This window comes from Pecten maximus, chromosome 4 (assembly GCF_902652985.1).
Source record: "Pecten maximus chromosome 4, xPecMax1.1, whole genome shotgun sequence".
Taxonomy (NCBI): Eukaryota; Metazoa; Mollusca; class Bivalvia; order Pectinida; family Pectinidae; genus Pecten; species Pecten maximus.
In genome coordinates this window covers 26,577,660-26,594,145 of record NC_047018.1, presented here as the reverse complement: position 1 = coordinate 26,594,145, position 16,486 = coordinate 26,577,660, and the positions used below count along the sequence as shown (strand labels likewise).

At 35.7% G+C, this 16,486-nt stretch overlaps 2 protein-coding genes across 7 annotated transcripts in view; one reads left to right on the top strand and one right to left on the bottom strand.

Moving 5' to 3' along the window:
• LOC117325651 (transient receptor potential cation channel subfamily V member 6-like) overlaps nucleotides 1-4,252 on the bottom strand; it is a 34,067-nt gene extending 29,815 nt beyond the window's left edge. For 5 of the 6 annotated variants that reach the window (XM_033882040.1, XM_033882044.1, XM_033882042.1 and 2 more), the window contains exons 1-3: nucleotides 4,140-4,252; nucleotides 2,374-2,504; nucleotides 1,387-1,407 (exon numbers count right to left, since the gene is read on the bottom strand). In XM_033882040.1, the coding sequence (XP_033737931.1) occupies nucleotides 1,387-1,407; nucleotides 2,374-2,498 (146 nt within the window). In that variant the 5' untranslated portion in view covers nucleotides 2,499-2,504; nucleotides 4,140-4,252. The remainder of the gene's footprint in view (nucleotides 1-1,386; nucleotides 1,408-2,373; nucleotides 2,505-4,139) is intronic. The other variant, XM_033882043.1, reaches the window with a different exon arrangement.
• Nucleotides 4,253-4,490: 238 nt separating this feature from the next.
• LOC117325650 (metalloendopeptidase OMA1, mitochondrial-like) lies at nucleotides 4,491-15,341 on the top strand. The gene is made up of 9 exons (XM_033882039.1): nucleotides 4,491-4,628; nucleotides 6,472-6,735; nucleotides 8,759-8,963; nucleotides 10,091-10,264; nucleotides 10,924-11,031; nucleotides 12,156-12,284; nucleotides 12,534-12,608; nucleotides 12,993-13,139; nucleotides 13,454-15,341. The coding sequence occupies exons 1-9, from the start codon at nucleotides 4,600-4,602 to the stop codon at nucleotides 13,634-13,636; spliced, it is 1,314 nt and encodes a 437-aa protein (XP_033737930.1). The 5' UTR covers nucleotides 4,491-4,599; the 3' UTR covers nucleotides 13,637-15,341.
• Nucleotides 15,342-16,486: the final 1,145 nt, after the last annotated feature.

Here is a 16,486-nt window from a genome sequence, read left to right as displayed (position 1 = left end):
TTGAGAAAACTGTTGGAGATTATAATGTAGTGTCAAAACAGAAAATGATAAAATGACTTGTTTTTATCATGTAACCCACCACCAGATGAATAGCAAGCCAAATAAAAGTCATGTACACTTACTATAAGAAAATGTCACCATACAATTATCAAACAAAACAGGTAGTCATACTGACAACATGCTTTGATAAAACAAAATAAGGCCATGTTAACTTGAGGGAGAAATAAGGGAGAAAGCCTTGTGAAGTGTGTACAATCAAAGGAAAGATACATGAGTGGTCACTTCACCAGTTAATATGATTCAGTAGTTGTCAGTCTTATCAACTTTGTATTTAAAATTCAGGGTGTAAATCTTGTTGATCAATTATAATTTCATACTAAGAGGATGACAAAGTCGTTAACTACAAGGGACTCAGTCTCATCAACCTGGAACTCTAATGGGGTCAAGGTCACACTATGAGGAAGTCAAACTTATTAAGTTGACATTATGTGGGAGTCATCCTTATTAATTTGACATCATGAGGGAGTCAATCTCAGTTACCTGACACTCATATTCGCTAACCATGGGTTACTCTACGCTAATTACGTTCCATTTCACGTGAAATGGAGCTTAGCGTAGAGTAACCCTTGGTTAGCAAAGATGCCTGACAATGTGACTGTGAGAAAATCAACCTCATTACTTCAATAACTTGACAATATGAAGGAATCAACCCCATTAACTTGACACTATAAGAGAATCAACCTCATGAACTCAACACCATGAGGGAATCAACCTCATTAACTCGACAATATGAAGGAATCAACCTCATGAACTCAACACTATGAGAGAATCAACCTCATGAACTCAACACTATGAGAGAATCAACCTCATGAACTCAACACTATGAGAGAATCAACCTCATGAACTCAACACTATGAAAGAATCAACCTCCATGTAGATTTCCTGTCAATTCTGTATAGCAGTATATGAATATTTATAGAACTGTGGTTATAAGTGAGCTTTTATTATGGGTAATACAGCGATTTTTCAAATAAGGTAAAATGTTAAAGCAAAGCTAAAACTGTAAGCTATAGTATAAGTTTGAAATGCTATCTACTTAATCAAAATGACTGTGTTAGGTCTTAAATATCGTCATACTCTGTCAACTACAATGTTATTGTATCTTAAAGATTTACAAAGTTAACAACTATTTAGCTAGCCAACAAAACTATTTTTTCAGTATTGGGTCACTCGATTAACCCAATTGATCAAGTGAAGTTCATTGACCCAATATTGTATGTAAATCAGGTTGTAATCTATATATACACATGTAAGTACAACAATGACAATAAACAACATCATAGCATTATATACAAATAGGTAAAACTTAACAAACACTTTACTTACAACATTTCAGGGTGATCCACACTGAGGAATGAAGGGGTACAATTATACTAAACTGTTGACAGGGTTAGGAATATGAACATAAACATGTCTGCCTATTAGCAACTAATGCATTGAACGATTGCATGTGAAGCAGCACTGTAGGTGTTCTTTAAATCTTAAAACAATGGTGAATGAATGGTTCGATTAAAAAAAAAAAAAAGTTTTATGGAATGATGCCTCCGTGTAAGGTTAAAGCATTCTTAATTTACAGTGCAAGAAATAATGTTCCAGAATAAATAAATACCAAACAACTTCTTTGTGACTTAACATCAACATCAAAACAAATTACTGAATGATTACAACTTAGTGACTATTATTAGTAATGAATCAGCTGATTGTGTCCACAATTTATCTGAATTGTAAGACTAATAGACTTTTGATCCCATCATATAAAGTTAGTATCAAAGCATTGTGAGGTGAGAGGTTACCCAGTCTAAAACACTTAGCTATTGACTATTATGTCAGTAATAATAATAGTACCATATATTATAGTAAGGCCCATTTAATAACTCAAAAGGTTGTTAGGGTCAGCAACTGGTGTTGTCATTAAACAGTCATAATATTATAACAGCTCGGTAATTATTGATCTGCTGTGAACCTTTGTATTCCAATTATTTGAAGAAAGATTTATGGGAAATAATGGTTGATACTTCACAGTGACAATATTGAAATGTGATGTCAATGGTTTTTGGACGAAGAATACATAGTTTTGAATATTCATTCATAGTTCATCAATATATCTCAAAATAGCTACAAGCTTCAAAATGATTATCTACCATGATAACGTTTACAAATAAGAAAACACTGTCTTATCCAAACACTACAAAACTGTGTATAACCAAGCCACTGACTATTATTTCCCAGTCATGCATAACTGTTTTGGAATAAAATGAACTGTTCTTCCATACATTCTTGAGAATAACAAAATGGTTAAAAAGTAAACATTACCTGTTAGTATGATGTTGGGGAGTTTTGTCTGAGGCTAAATCCAGTTCGAAAGATGTATTTCCTTCATGTCCATCTAACGGACCAACTTGAGATCGTCTCCCTCGCTTTTTGGATTCTTTTTCCATATTTTTCTGCAAAATAATCACAAATACAAATTTTATCTAAATATGAATCAAAAAGATGATATAAGTATATTATCAATATCATATTTATTGCAGATTTCATGCGGTTTATGATTACACATATGAGCAATTGTTGTCCAAGTGATATTGGTCTGGACAATGTTAAACAACACCAGATTGATATTAATATAAGTCAATAAAATGTCAGAATAATTTGGACTATTGCAATGGATGCTGAATCTTCAAGCTTACAAATAAAAAAAGATTTATAAGGTCTTCCAAGATTTTACATCTCTTCAAACAATAAACAGAGGGTGTACAATATTTCACTAGCCAGGTTTTCCTAGACTAGTATGTATACATAAATACTGCAAACTAGAAATGTAAACATCTGAGATGCAAGTATTCATGTCAACCATACAATTTCTAAAGGCACTTAATATATTTAATATTGACTTATTTACAATAGTTTGTACTATTCTGTGAACAGTAATAATTAACTAATTGTATCTAATAGTAAGTGATTTTAAATTCACAATCAGAAAGTGTCTAAACTATTTTGATAGAAATCCGGCCAGTGAATGAACCACAACACACGCATGAACTTGTAATTGGCAGGATGTTGGTTTTTGAAGAATTTCTTGAACTGGAGATATTTATTGCCTTGTTTGATTTTAACATAAGTATCATTTGTATTCTACATAATAAATGCAACCACAGCTACCTATATCAACTACTTTTAACCTACCCATGGCAGATTGCACTATGATGCACTACATATGTAACAGGAGAGGAGAAAATGTAGCGGCCAGACCGGGGTTCGAACCCGGGACCTCCGAACACTAGCCGGATGCTCTACCATTTGAGCTACCTGGTCACCGATGATCGACCCAGTCCAGTCCCGCTACACACCTCCCTCCTTTTTTCCAAGTCTTCGCCCTCGAAGACACACGAGACCCTTATACCACCACCGTGGGTATTTTAGTTGGGCGCCAATTTTGTAACAGGAGAGGAGAAAATGTAGCGGCCAGACCGGGGTTCGAACCCGGGACCTCCGAACACTAGCCGGATGCTCTACCATTTGAGCTACCTGGTCACCGATGATCGACCCAGTCCAGTCCCGCTACACATATACCCTTATCACTTAATTGATAATCGGACATGCATGATTGATTTTTTTTTAATTCTATGGCCTTCTGAGCTAGTTACAACTAATGGTACTAATTTATTGCATGCAGTTATATATAAAACAACAACGAGACCGCTAGATAAAAGCTAGTATTTCATATCTTTAATGTCAATAAAAAAAATGTATCATGTATTTGCTTTTCTGTATAATAAAATAGTGTTTAAACTACATCAATGAAATATTTAATGTCACATTTCCACATTAAAGACCTCTACAATTACGTTAAACATAATTTGTAAATCAAAGAGTATATGTACATGACACAAATGTACCTGGACATGAATATTCGTAAACCAGAGCCAGAATCTGAACCTACTCACAACCATTAAAACAACAAACTTTTTTTTAAAAACAATTGTAAGCTGCATAATTAAGCCACCAAGGTACGCCCATTTTAAAACTCATGTAAACCAGGCTCGTAGGATATACAGTGGATAAGTTAGAAAATCAAATACCTGTCTTTATCAGCGTTGGTTAGTTTAACATCCAGAAACAAGCATTGTTGTGGAACCGTTACAAATTAATGTCCGCCATGATGTTATGTTGTAGCCATTGACAACAAAGGGGAAATTTTGCCGGGGAGACGGGCACCTGCTTCCACTAAATGCAATATTGATGATCAAATATTGCTTTTTTAAAACTAAAATTGTAATAAAATTATATAATTTGATTCTTAGAAATAAAAGTGGGATTTGAAGAGTGTTATAATAACAACCTCAAACGAAATAAAAATAACACAACACCTTTACAAAATAATTACTTCTCCCCTACTTTCGGTTTCAATAAATTATGTCCCTTGAGTAACTCTTTTATCTGGGTTTTTACAGGTTTGGGTGTTGACATCGAGGGTGTGCAGTGTGAATGTCTACAATTCTTTGATGCACTCTGTGCCTTCTTTTCAAAGCAAATAGAACCATGTTTCTTACTCTGTGTGGAAGAGGAAGGTAATGATTGTGCTACACCTGTAAATATGGTACTGAAACAGTACTGTAACTGATCATTAGTACAAAGTATAAAATCAGGTTTGAGAAAAACACCAACTTGCGTATAATAAGCAACCTTGCCTATGAGACGCCAGATATGCTATAGCTTTGTTAGACACTAAAGAAAGTCAAAATCACTTTAAAATTAACTTTTTTAAGATTTCGTCCAAGTCACATGTAGTTAGTCATGAAATATCAACCAAATGCAAAATTAAACATTATTTGCACGTTGAAAAGTACATATAGACCAGAAATTGATGTAATACTTCCTGTTGAGTAACATCAAATTTCTAAGTAGACAACACTATCAGTTAACTCATTGAGTGAAATATTATTTACCTTGTAGTAAACTAATGTGTTGTTAAATAATATATTGTGGAGCGAAAAACTGCTGGTGCTGTCAAATCAATGGAATCAAACTCCGGCAGTCCTCTGTAAAGTGTCTTTGAGTTAGCGCCAGACACCCGCCACAATACCCTAGTTTAGAGAAAAAGAGGAGTAAAGGAGAACCCTGCTCCTGTGAACGATCGGACAGCTCCTTTTATCTAAATGTGACAATAATAATACACATAACACTCAGAAAAACAATTAATGACAAGTAAATGTTGACCTTGATATGGATGTGGACATCGCAGGAGCCCCCAGATTGGTGTATCCCATCTTTCAGGTGATATGAATGGAGAGGCAATAAATACCTCTCTAACAGAGGGCAATAAAAGTGAAAGGGAGCCATGTGGATGATAAGTGCCACAGGTATGAAGAATTAAGTACTTCGCAGGTCAACAGACCGATGCGCTATTAAAATACTAAATATTTATTAACAGAGAAATATTACAAGAACACAGAAAAATACTACAATTACAAAATTCACTGTTTAAGTGATTTCAGCATTTTTTAGGAACAAATCTATACTCCAGCTGGTGTAATACACGGGTTTGCATATTATACGCAAGTTGGCTGTTTTCCCCAACCTGCCAATATCCTGATATCATAGGACACATTTGATCAGCTGGTGCAGGCGACATATTTGCTGCCAGCATAAATGAAGCAGCCTTTACTTTACATATGAAGATGTATTTATCATATGTTATAAATAAAGTTAAGAGTAAGATTTTTCGTAAATTTTAGTAAACAAAATTCACTACTGAGCGGGTGCTGCTAAAACAGAGACCTACACAATAGTTATATAGGTCTCTGCTAAAATATGAAAATATCTATTTTATACCAATAGGACACACCTTTTATGATTATGAAATTTGACGTTTTTCACTATATCAATGTAATGTAATTTGGCTAAAAGTACCACTAGTATGTTAATATATAATACTGGGCAAATACATAATACAACCTTCTGGGACCAGGTAGGAAGGTTTAGCACTACATTTACAGAATAATCACAAAATATTCGCAAATAGAAAAAAGATTATTATCATTAGAACACTATATCACATGCTGAGAAAATTGCTCATGTGATTTTTCAAACGATTGGCAGAAATATTATTGACCCCCTTTCAAGGTCACAGGGGATGAATATATCAAAAACATTTATAAAAGTCTCCTTAATATTGTATAGTTGTTAATTTCACAGGGCTAAAATTTTGCTGTTGTCCCATGCAGTTTGAACTAGTCTTTAGGTATTTAATTTTGCACAACTATACTTTATAATACCAGTAAGTGTCTGTCTTTCTGTAGAAGTACATATGACAAGGTGTTTTGTGGAATGATAAAAAGCTATTTGGATGTTATTGAAGCCCATGTTTCCAGTAGTGTCTGTTTTGATAACATTACAACTCTTCAATTTCAGATGTTTGTCATCAAAGTTATTAACCAGTGTGAAAGCTACGTCCAGACTTGGTCAGAAAAACCTACAGACTGGCTGTCCTCTGGTCGCTGTGAACAAAGCTCCACATATCCGCATATGTGGAAAACACAGAGCAAATCAGAAAACACGTCCTGTTATCCAGCATATATGTGGGTTCCGCACTAGTCAACAAAACAGGGCATTTCATCCCATCATCTGGGTGTTGTTAAAACCTACTTTAAAGGTTTTCACAGTCATTACATCACGGTAGGTCAACACAGCCTCGTATAACTGTTGTGTTGTGTTGTTTAGTCAGTCATGTAACAGTCATTACATCACGGTAGGTCAACACAGCCTCGTATAACTGTTGTGTTGTTTAGTCAGTCATGTAACAGTCATTACATCACGGTAGGTCAACACAGCCTCATATAACTGTTGTGTTGTTTAGTCAGTCATGTAACAGTCATTACATCACGGTAGGTCAACACAGCCTCGTATAACTGTTGTGTTGTGTTGTTTAGTCAGTCATGTAACAGTCATTACATCACGGTAGGTCAACACAGCCTCGTATAACTGTTGTGTTGTTTAGTCAGTCATGTAACAGTCATTACATCACGGTAGGTCAACACAGCCTCGTATAACTGTTGTGTTGTTTAGTCAGTCATGTAACAGTCATTACATCACGGTAGGTCAACACAGCCTCATATAACTGTTGTGTTGTGTTGTTTAGTCAGTCATGTAACAGTCATTACATCACGGTAGGTCAACACAGCCTCGTATAACTGTTGTGTTGTGTTGTTTAGTCAGTCATGTAACAGTCATTACATCACGGTAGGTCAACACAGCCTCGTATAACTGTTGTGTTGTGTTGTTTAGTCAGTCATGTAACAGTCATTACATCACGGTAGGTCAACACAGCCTCGTATAACTGTTGTGTTGTGTTGTTTAGTCAGTCATGTAACAGTCATTACATCACGGTAGGTCAACACAGCCTCATATAACTGTTGTGTTGTGTTGTTTAGTCAGTCATGTAACAGTCATTACATCACGGTAGGTCAACACAGCCTCGTATAACTGTTGTGTTGTGTTGTTTAGTCAGTCATGTAACAGTCATTACATCACGGTAGGTCAACACAGCCTCATATAACTGTTGTGTTGTTTAGTCAGTCATGTAACAGTCATTACATCACGGTAGGTCAACACAGCCTCGTATAACTGTTGTGTTGTGTTGTTTAGTCAGTCATGTAACAGTCATTACATCACGGTAGGTCAACACAGCCTCATATAACTGTTGTGTTGTTTAGTCAGTCATGTAACAGTCATTACATCACGGTAGGTCAACACAGCCTCGTATAACTGTTGTGTTGTGTTGTTTAGTCAGTCATGTAACAGTCATTACATCACGGTAGGTCAACACAGCCTCATATAACTGTTGTGTTGTTTAGTCAGTCATGTAACAGTCATTACATCACGGTAGGTCAACACAGCCTCGTATAACTGTTGTGTTGTGTTGTTTAGTCAGTCATGTAACAGTCATTACATCACGGTAGGTCAACACAGCCTCATATAACTGTTGTGTTGTTTAGTCAGTCATGTAACAGTCATTACATCACGGTAGGTCAACACAGCCTCATATAACTGTTGTGTTGTGTTGTTTAGTCAGTCATGTAACAGTCATTACATCACGGTAGGTCAACACAGCCTCGTATAACTGTTGTGTTGTGTTGTTTAGTCAGTCATGTAACAGTCATTACATCACGGTAGGTCAACACAGCCTCATATAACTGTTGTGTTGTTTAGTCAGTCATGTAACAGTCATTACATCACGGTAGGTCAACACAGCCTCGTATAACTGTTGTGTTGTGTTGTTTAGTCAGTCATGTAACAGTCATTACATCACGGTAGGTCAACACAGCCTCATATAACTGCAGCAAATTAATTGTATAACATGGTAATGTCTGATTATTTTGTGGTAAAATGAACAACAGTCACTTATCAAACTTTAAAATACATTTTTATTTTATGGTCTAGTAGAAACCACAAAAATGATTAACTTTTCATCAGGCTCTAACTTGATAGTAGTGTATACTTCATGGAAAGTTGGCTTCTCTTAGTTATTTCTCATATTTTTTGGTTTGATGTTTGCATAATATATATACAAAATGTACAGGAATTTAGAGACATCAACATTTAGAAAATGTTCACCAATCAATTTGAAAATACATGTATTTCATAGCATGCAATCACTTGTCACAGGATAATAATTTTTGTATGTGTGATTTTTACACAGAGTATATCGACAATGGTTCAAGGATCTGCCAGGATGGAAAAAGTTGATGTATGTGTTGGTGTATGTGTCAATGGTCGGCATACCATTGATATTAATGTACCATTTATACACCTCCAACCAAATCACACCCATAACCAACCGGAAACAGTTCATCATACTTACTCCAGAACAGGTTCTGAAGGTCAGCGAGTATGAAGCTGAACAGGTATGTCATACAATATCTTTATTATCAAACAAGGTCTAAAGGTTAGTGAGTGTGAGGTCAAACAGGGTTTAAAGGTCATGCAGTGAGTGTGAGGTCAAACAAGGTCTACAGGTCAATGAGTGTGAGGTCAAACAGGTACATCACATCCTTATCATCAAACAGGGTTTAAAGGTCAGTGAGTGTGAGGTCAAACAGGTACATCACATCCTTATCATCAAACAGGGTTTAAAGGTCAGTGAGTGTGAGGTCAAACAGGTACAACACATCCCTATCATCAAACAGAGTCTAAAGGTCAGTGAGTGTGAGGTCAAACAGGGTTTAAAGGTCAGTGAGTGTGAGGTCAAACAGATATGTCACATCCTTATCATCAAACAGGATGTTGAAAAGGTACATCATATCTGTATTACTAAATGGTGTAAAAATCAGACTGAAATACCATGCCACTGTACTTATACATTACCCTCAATATATTCACTCCACAGATGACCTGGTGGTTTATTTATAAAGTATTACATGTATTTATGATGACAGTGTTCCATTAGTGTTAAATATAGGTTTGAAATTGTACAGTCCGACTGTCAATGTCTTTTGTTAAAACAAGATATAGCCAAAATTTCCTGTAGCAACAGACTGAAGAAGAGACATAAACATATAACATTGTAGTCACAATGACTCAGGATCAACAAAAATATTGTTTGGTTGGTGGATTTCTCAGAGTTCTGTTTCTAAATGAAGGGAATAGCAGGATATGTTCAAATTTTATACATATTGTAATTCCTTGTTTATACCTGTATGATAACTATATCTTAGAATTGCTTTTTTTTATACTTTCATATTTATTATTATATTTATTTGAGTATTTGATATTTATCATTATTATTTTTGTATACAGCAGCCATAAGAGACAACTTCTGGACAGCTAATTATACTTCCCATACCTCCGCTAAGCAGCAGAATCATCTATTGTTTGTTGTACATGTTTAGCTGTGATAAGATTTGTCTATACATATATGTATATATTTCGGTAGAATATATGTTGTCCTGTCATAGAGCCACATCATTACAGCTGTTACATGTAGTTAGAATGATATTTTAACTTGAAAATCATAAAGAAGCATGTTTTTCAGCACATAGAACAGTACAAGGATCGGACGTTACTATCCTCACATATTCTGTACCAGCCACTGTTGCGGGTAGCCAAGAGACTGTTGGCAGCCAATTCAGACCTGCCAATACTTAAAGATTTGAAGTGGAAATTAATCATTGTCGACGATCCAGCACTCAATGCTTTCGTCCTCCCAGTAAGTAACAAAATGTTTCTTTCCATTGAGATAAAGATTCCTGTACAGAGTATAAGATTTGGTAAACTTTGTTATTGACATTTCCACCTTCTTTACAAATAAGTGTATGTATCATTTAAATTGTGTCCAATACTGTTACCGATGATTAGTGTCCATAAAGTCACATGATACCAAACACAATACCCATGATCCATGTCAGTAAAGTCACATGATACCAAACAGATTACCCATGATCCATGTCAGTAAAGTCACATGATACCAAACAGATTACCCATGATACATGTCTGTAAAGTCACATGGTGCCGAATTATGTTGGCATTAAATGTCAAGTATTGTAGTGGAGACAGGAAACTTATAATATAAACCACTTACAGGTGTAAAACTTGTTATATAAACCACTTACAGGTGTAAAACTTGTAATATAAACCACTTACAGGTGTAAAACTTGTTATATAAACCACTTACAGGTGTAAAACTTGTAATATAAACCACTTACAGGTGTAAAACTTGTTATTTAAACCACTTACAGGTGTAAAACTTGTAATATAAACCACTTACAGGTGTAAAACTTGTAATATAAACCACTTACCTGTGTTTGTTTTATTGAATCTGCACATTTACCATCCAGGATATAACATCATCTTCTTGTGTAATTACAGACCGGCCATGTTTTCTTCACATCAGCAATGTTGAATTTGATTGAAAATGAGGACCAACTGGCTGTTGTATTTGCTCATGAAATGGCACACGCTGTTTGTTCACATTCAGTAAGTAAATGTATTCCTGTATATCTGTTTTTTAAATGTTGCACTCTATTTGCTCACATTCTGTAATACTTTAACTACATTTGGTCGAAAAAAACAAAAATCTTAAAATTGTCATCAGTATGTCTGGAAAAATATTTATTGCACAAATTTTAAATATTTTCTTAACTATGCAGTGTTTGCTAGTAACTGTACTCTGAACATGGGTATTTTAGCTTGGGACTAGCTGTAACACAATTTAATTTGAAAACTTCCACAATACTCTTAGACAGCCTTGACATGTGACAAATAACAGTATTACATATTTTATTCCATGTACTATAGCTTAGTGGGGTTCAGTGAAAATGAGGTTTATAGAAATAGAGAAGAGACATAAACCATAAGTTAATTACTCTGGTTAATTGATAGTGTTATTCCTGAAGTTTGGTGAGTCTTGTGTTAAAGGTAATAAATATATATGGAGCTTAGTCAGTTTGATACAACTCATGTGATAGTTTTCTGACAAAAAAAGACATAATACTAAGATATAATTGAAGTGAATCATAAAATAACTAGCAATTATTAAGATTTTTTAAATAGTATATTTTTGTCATCATGCTTCGTCCATTGTCGTCTGCCATGTGCCGTGCGTAAATTTTTCACATTTTAAGCTTCTTCTCCATTTCCACTGGTGCCGTTGAGCTTGAAATTGGTGAAGATGTTAAGGAAGGGAAGCTAAAAAGTGTTGTTATTTTTTGGACTGGTAAAAATATTGACATGGTAGCCACGGCGGCCATTTTGTAACATGATTGCGCATTCATGGCTTTCCTGAATGCCTATTTCAAACTTCTTCTTAAATTCTACCAGTGGCATTCAACTCAGTCTTAGCTAAAATGATCTTGAGATGGTTCTGATTAAGTGTTTTTATTCTTTTGGTTGGTCTAAATTTAAGATGACTGCCATAGCCAACAGTACCACTAAACTTACTAATGAGAATGTATACTACAATTGTACAAGGGTCTTTAGAGTCAGATGACCGTTAAGGCCCATGGGCCCCTTGCATATTTGTACGTCCTATTTCTTTTTGATGACAATGATCTTACACCTATTTCTTTTTTATGACAATGATCTGAACAATTCTGTCACAGATTGAGGCACTGTCTAAGAGCCAGTTTCTTGACTACTGTATCATCTTCTTCATGACTGCTATCTGGACCATGATACCATCAGATGGAATCGCCATCATCACCCAGTACTTCATGGAGAAAGTCATGCATGTGAGTAGATACAAATATTTGACAAGGAATGTTTAGCACTGTAATAAGTTACTGATGTAGGTTATGCTCAACGATCATAATATCTTTATCCTGTAATACTCCAGAATATTTCATCAGTTAAACTGCTGAAGATTTTGTTGATAATTACAAAATTAACTCAAAGAGAAAAAGAACTGCCAAATATTTTAAAATTAGAGCAAATATTTGTATACATAAACATGGCTGTCTACCTGTATTTTCTGTTTGCAGTACACCTTCACTTTGACCTTCAGCAGAGAGTTGGAGGAAGAGGCTGATGTGGTAGGCCTGGAAATGGCAGCTAAGGTAGGACACTTATGTAGCGGAACTGGACTGGGCTAGGCAGCTCAAATGTTTAGAATGTCCGTCTAGAGGTCGGAGGTCACGGGTTACAGTCCCTGTCTGGTAGTTTTTCCTCTTCTGTTCATTGTCACACATTGTGTGAAAATAGTGTACCTTTACAGTTCTGGATAGGTATATATATACTTAAGGACCTAATCTATGACTATAATTGACCTAAGTGATCTGTTTTATACAACAAATGTTTCATTGCAATTTTTTTTAAATACAATAAAAATCATTTACACTTTTACAGTGCATTTTGAAAAATATCATACAATATACGTACCATGCATTTTGAAAACTTTTAATAACATACAACCTATTGAGATGGGACAATTTTTCTTTCAGGCATGTTTTGATGTCCGAGAAGGAAGTGTTCTGTGGAGAAATATGATGATGGTGAGAGATCTCACTGGAGCAAAAGGTCTAGAATTTACATCAACACATCCTTCTAATGAAAATCGAATATCCACCATGGAAAAACTAATGGCAAAGGTAATGTTTAATATCAAATAAGCTTTTGGATAGAATTTAAGAAACAATTTTTTGTTTTCTGGGAATGAACAACATATTTATTCAAAGATGTGATGATTTCTGCTTTATAAAGGCAAACAAGACTTTTTTTAAGGAGTGAAAACAATTTTAGAGGTACAATGTACATGTATATCGTAAACACAGATTTATCAGTAGAAATTGGGTGATCCAGTATGACCTTGTATAACCTTGACACACAAACATGTACCACTAACGTCATTGGACCAGTAGCACCATGTAATTGTCAAATTAATGACCAACTTTTTTATTTTCAGGCTATCAATATACGGGATGAGTGTAAATGTCCAAAGCTGCCTGAAATTGACCCTCGCATTCGTGCTAAAATGATCCAGAAAAAAGTTGACAATGTGGTTATCGCTCGTAAAGCAGGACAGAACTTATCCTTGGTACCCAAGGTTTCCAGCACAGGTAGAATACAGCAGCCACAGAAAGTGTGAATTGGACAGACAATAAGTATTATATCAGCCTTCACGAACTTCTTGGCCTGGACTCCATTTATAATTGAGGTGCTGGTCATTGAGATATATTTACTACACAAAGGTTAAAAAACAATATTAAGGAAGTTCTAAATTTGATAAGAAATACAACTGAAGATATCTGTGCAAAGTTTAACAGCTGTTGATTCTTGTGACCTATAGAATTTTATAACAAGTGTGTACAGAAACGGTATATCTCTGAAAATGTAACCAAAAGTTACAGCAGAATTATTATGTGACAAGGAAAAGTTGGGTACTGTCAATCAGTTGAACTGAACAGAGAGGTACAAGTTGACAGTAAATTTTGTACAGACAAACGTACCTGTATATCTTTAACATACAGTAAATTAGGATATTACATAACTTTGACCCTTAAATACTGTGTACTAACCATGGGGAATCTCCTTCCCAGTACCAAACATTTGCCCTCCATGACAAAGGTAAAATTATCAAGACCGTAAGTTAATGATGGAGGACCCCTAGTGGTATCAGGGTATGTGTTTGTTGTTATCAATATAATACTCCAGTCATTTCCTGAGATTGGACTCGAAGAGGGTGAAGGGTCTCTTTGGAGAATGCCGATTTGGTATTACATTTACTGTAGTGAGTGTGACTGGAGGTTGAAATGGAGTGCTGCTAGTTTGTACCCGGACTGAGAATACCTTATAACATGTGTCAGTTACTATGTAATAAAGTGAACACTTGAATATAAAATTCTCAGCATTATTAAAAAATAACTACCATAAAAATCTTGAGCAGCTACATGTGTGAACATGGATGATGTGATGTGTGGGAGTAGATGGTTGCTTACAAGTGTCTTAAGGTTCCAGTTTGAGTTTTTGTTTTTAGGTATTAATCATGTTATTGTTCTTCGAAATCTACCTCATGTGTAGATGCAATAATTAAAACATAAAACCTGATGCTGACATCAGAACCGTCTGTATCTGTATCTGTATCTGTATCTGTACCAGCTGATGTCACCACTAGTTACTTTGATTTTATTTTTTTTTTCAAATTTTAAACTTCAGATTGGTTAAGTGCTGTAATATAAAATAGTGTATGTAAGAATTGAAGAAAATGATAGACAAGTAAGAATACTGCAAAGTATTGGACTTTTTGGATTTTTACTTTATTCAAGCTAAACTTAGCACTTACTAGTATTAAAATAATTGGCTCAGTTTTTAAACTTTTAGCATATCATTAACATGACCCAATTATCATTAGTATTAGTGTAAACACAAACTTAACCAAATACTTCACTGTTATCATTAGTATCAGTGTAAACACACTGAATGTGTTGTAGTTCATGGCACATAGATATAAGTCTGAATCATGTTTGAAGGGATTTAAAACACAACTTTTTTATTAATACTGTTAAAGCCAGGAATGGGTTTGGTACAGATATCCACACCGTACACATATTACAGACCATCGTGTGGAGATCTTTGTCACAGCCGTTTGACCAGAGATACTCATTTCAGTGCTCCTGATGTTTTACTGTCCGTGACATACATGTGATGTTTCATGTAAAATTGTTTGTGTGATCTTATTGTTGAAAGATAAAAATATATTAATGTCATAATCACCAGACAAGCTTGTGTACCAGGACATCTGTGATACAGTTTAAGTTTTAATTTAAGAAATAAAGTGTGATGTTTTTATCTTCTGTTGTGTATTCTGTCCAGTTTTATTTGATCAATTACCAGTGTACTGTAGATATTCCATGGTACACTGAGGTATCACAGGTAACCGTGTACTGTAGATATCCCACGGTACACTGAGGTATCACAGGTAACCGTGTACTGTAGATATCCCACAGTACACTGAGGTATCACAGGTAACTGTGTACTGTAGATATCCCACGGTACACTGAGGTATCACAGGTAACTGTGTACTGTAGATATCCCACGGTACACTGAGGTATCACAGGTAACCGTGTACTGTAGATATCCCACGGTACACTGAGGTATCACAGGTAACCGTGTACTGTAGATATCCCACAGTACACTGAGGTATCACAGGTAACCGTGTACTGTAGATATCCCACGGTACACTGAGGTATCACAGGTAACCGTGTACTGTAGATATCCCACGGTACACTGAGGTATCACAGGTAACCGTGTACTGTAGATATCCCACGGTACACTGAGGTATCACAGGTAACCGTGTACTGTAGATATCCCACGGTACACTGAGGTATCACAGGTAACCCGTGTACTGTAGATATCCCACGGTACACTGAGGTATCACAGGTAACTGTGTACTGTAGATATCCCACGGTACACTGAGGTATGACAGGTAACCGTGTACTGTAGATATCCCACGGTACACTGAGGTATCACAGGTAACCGTGTACTGTAGATATCCCACGGTACACAGAGGTATCACAGATAACTGTGTACTGTAGATACCCCACGGTACACTGAGGTATCACAGGTAACCGTGTACTGTAGATATCCCACGGTACACAGAGGTATCATAGGTAACTGTGTACTGTAGATACCCCACAGTACACTGAGGTATCACAGGTAACTGTGTACTGTAGATACCCCACAGTACACTGAGGTATCACAGGTAACTGTGTACTGTAGATATCCCACGGTACACAGAGGTATCATAGGTAACCGTGTACTGTAGATATCCCACGGTACACAGAGGTATCACAGATAACTGTGTACTGTATATATCCCACGGTACACTGAGGTATCACAGGTAACTGTGTACTGTAGATATCCCATGGTACACTGAGGTATCACAGGTAACTGTGTACTGTAGATATCCCACGGTACACTTAGGGATCACCAGATACAA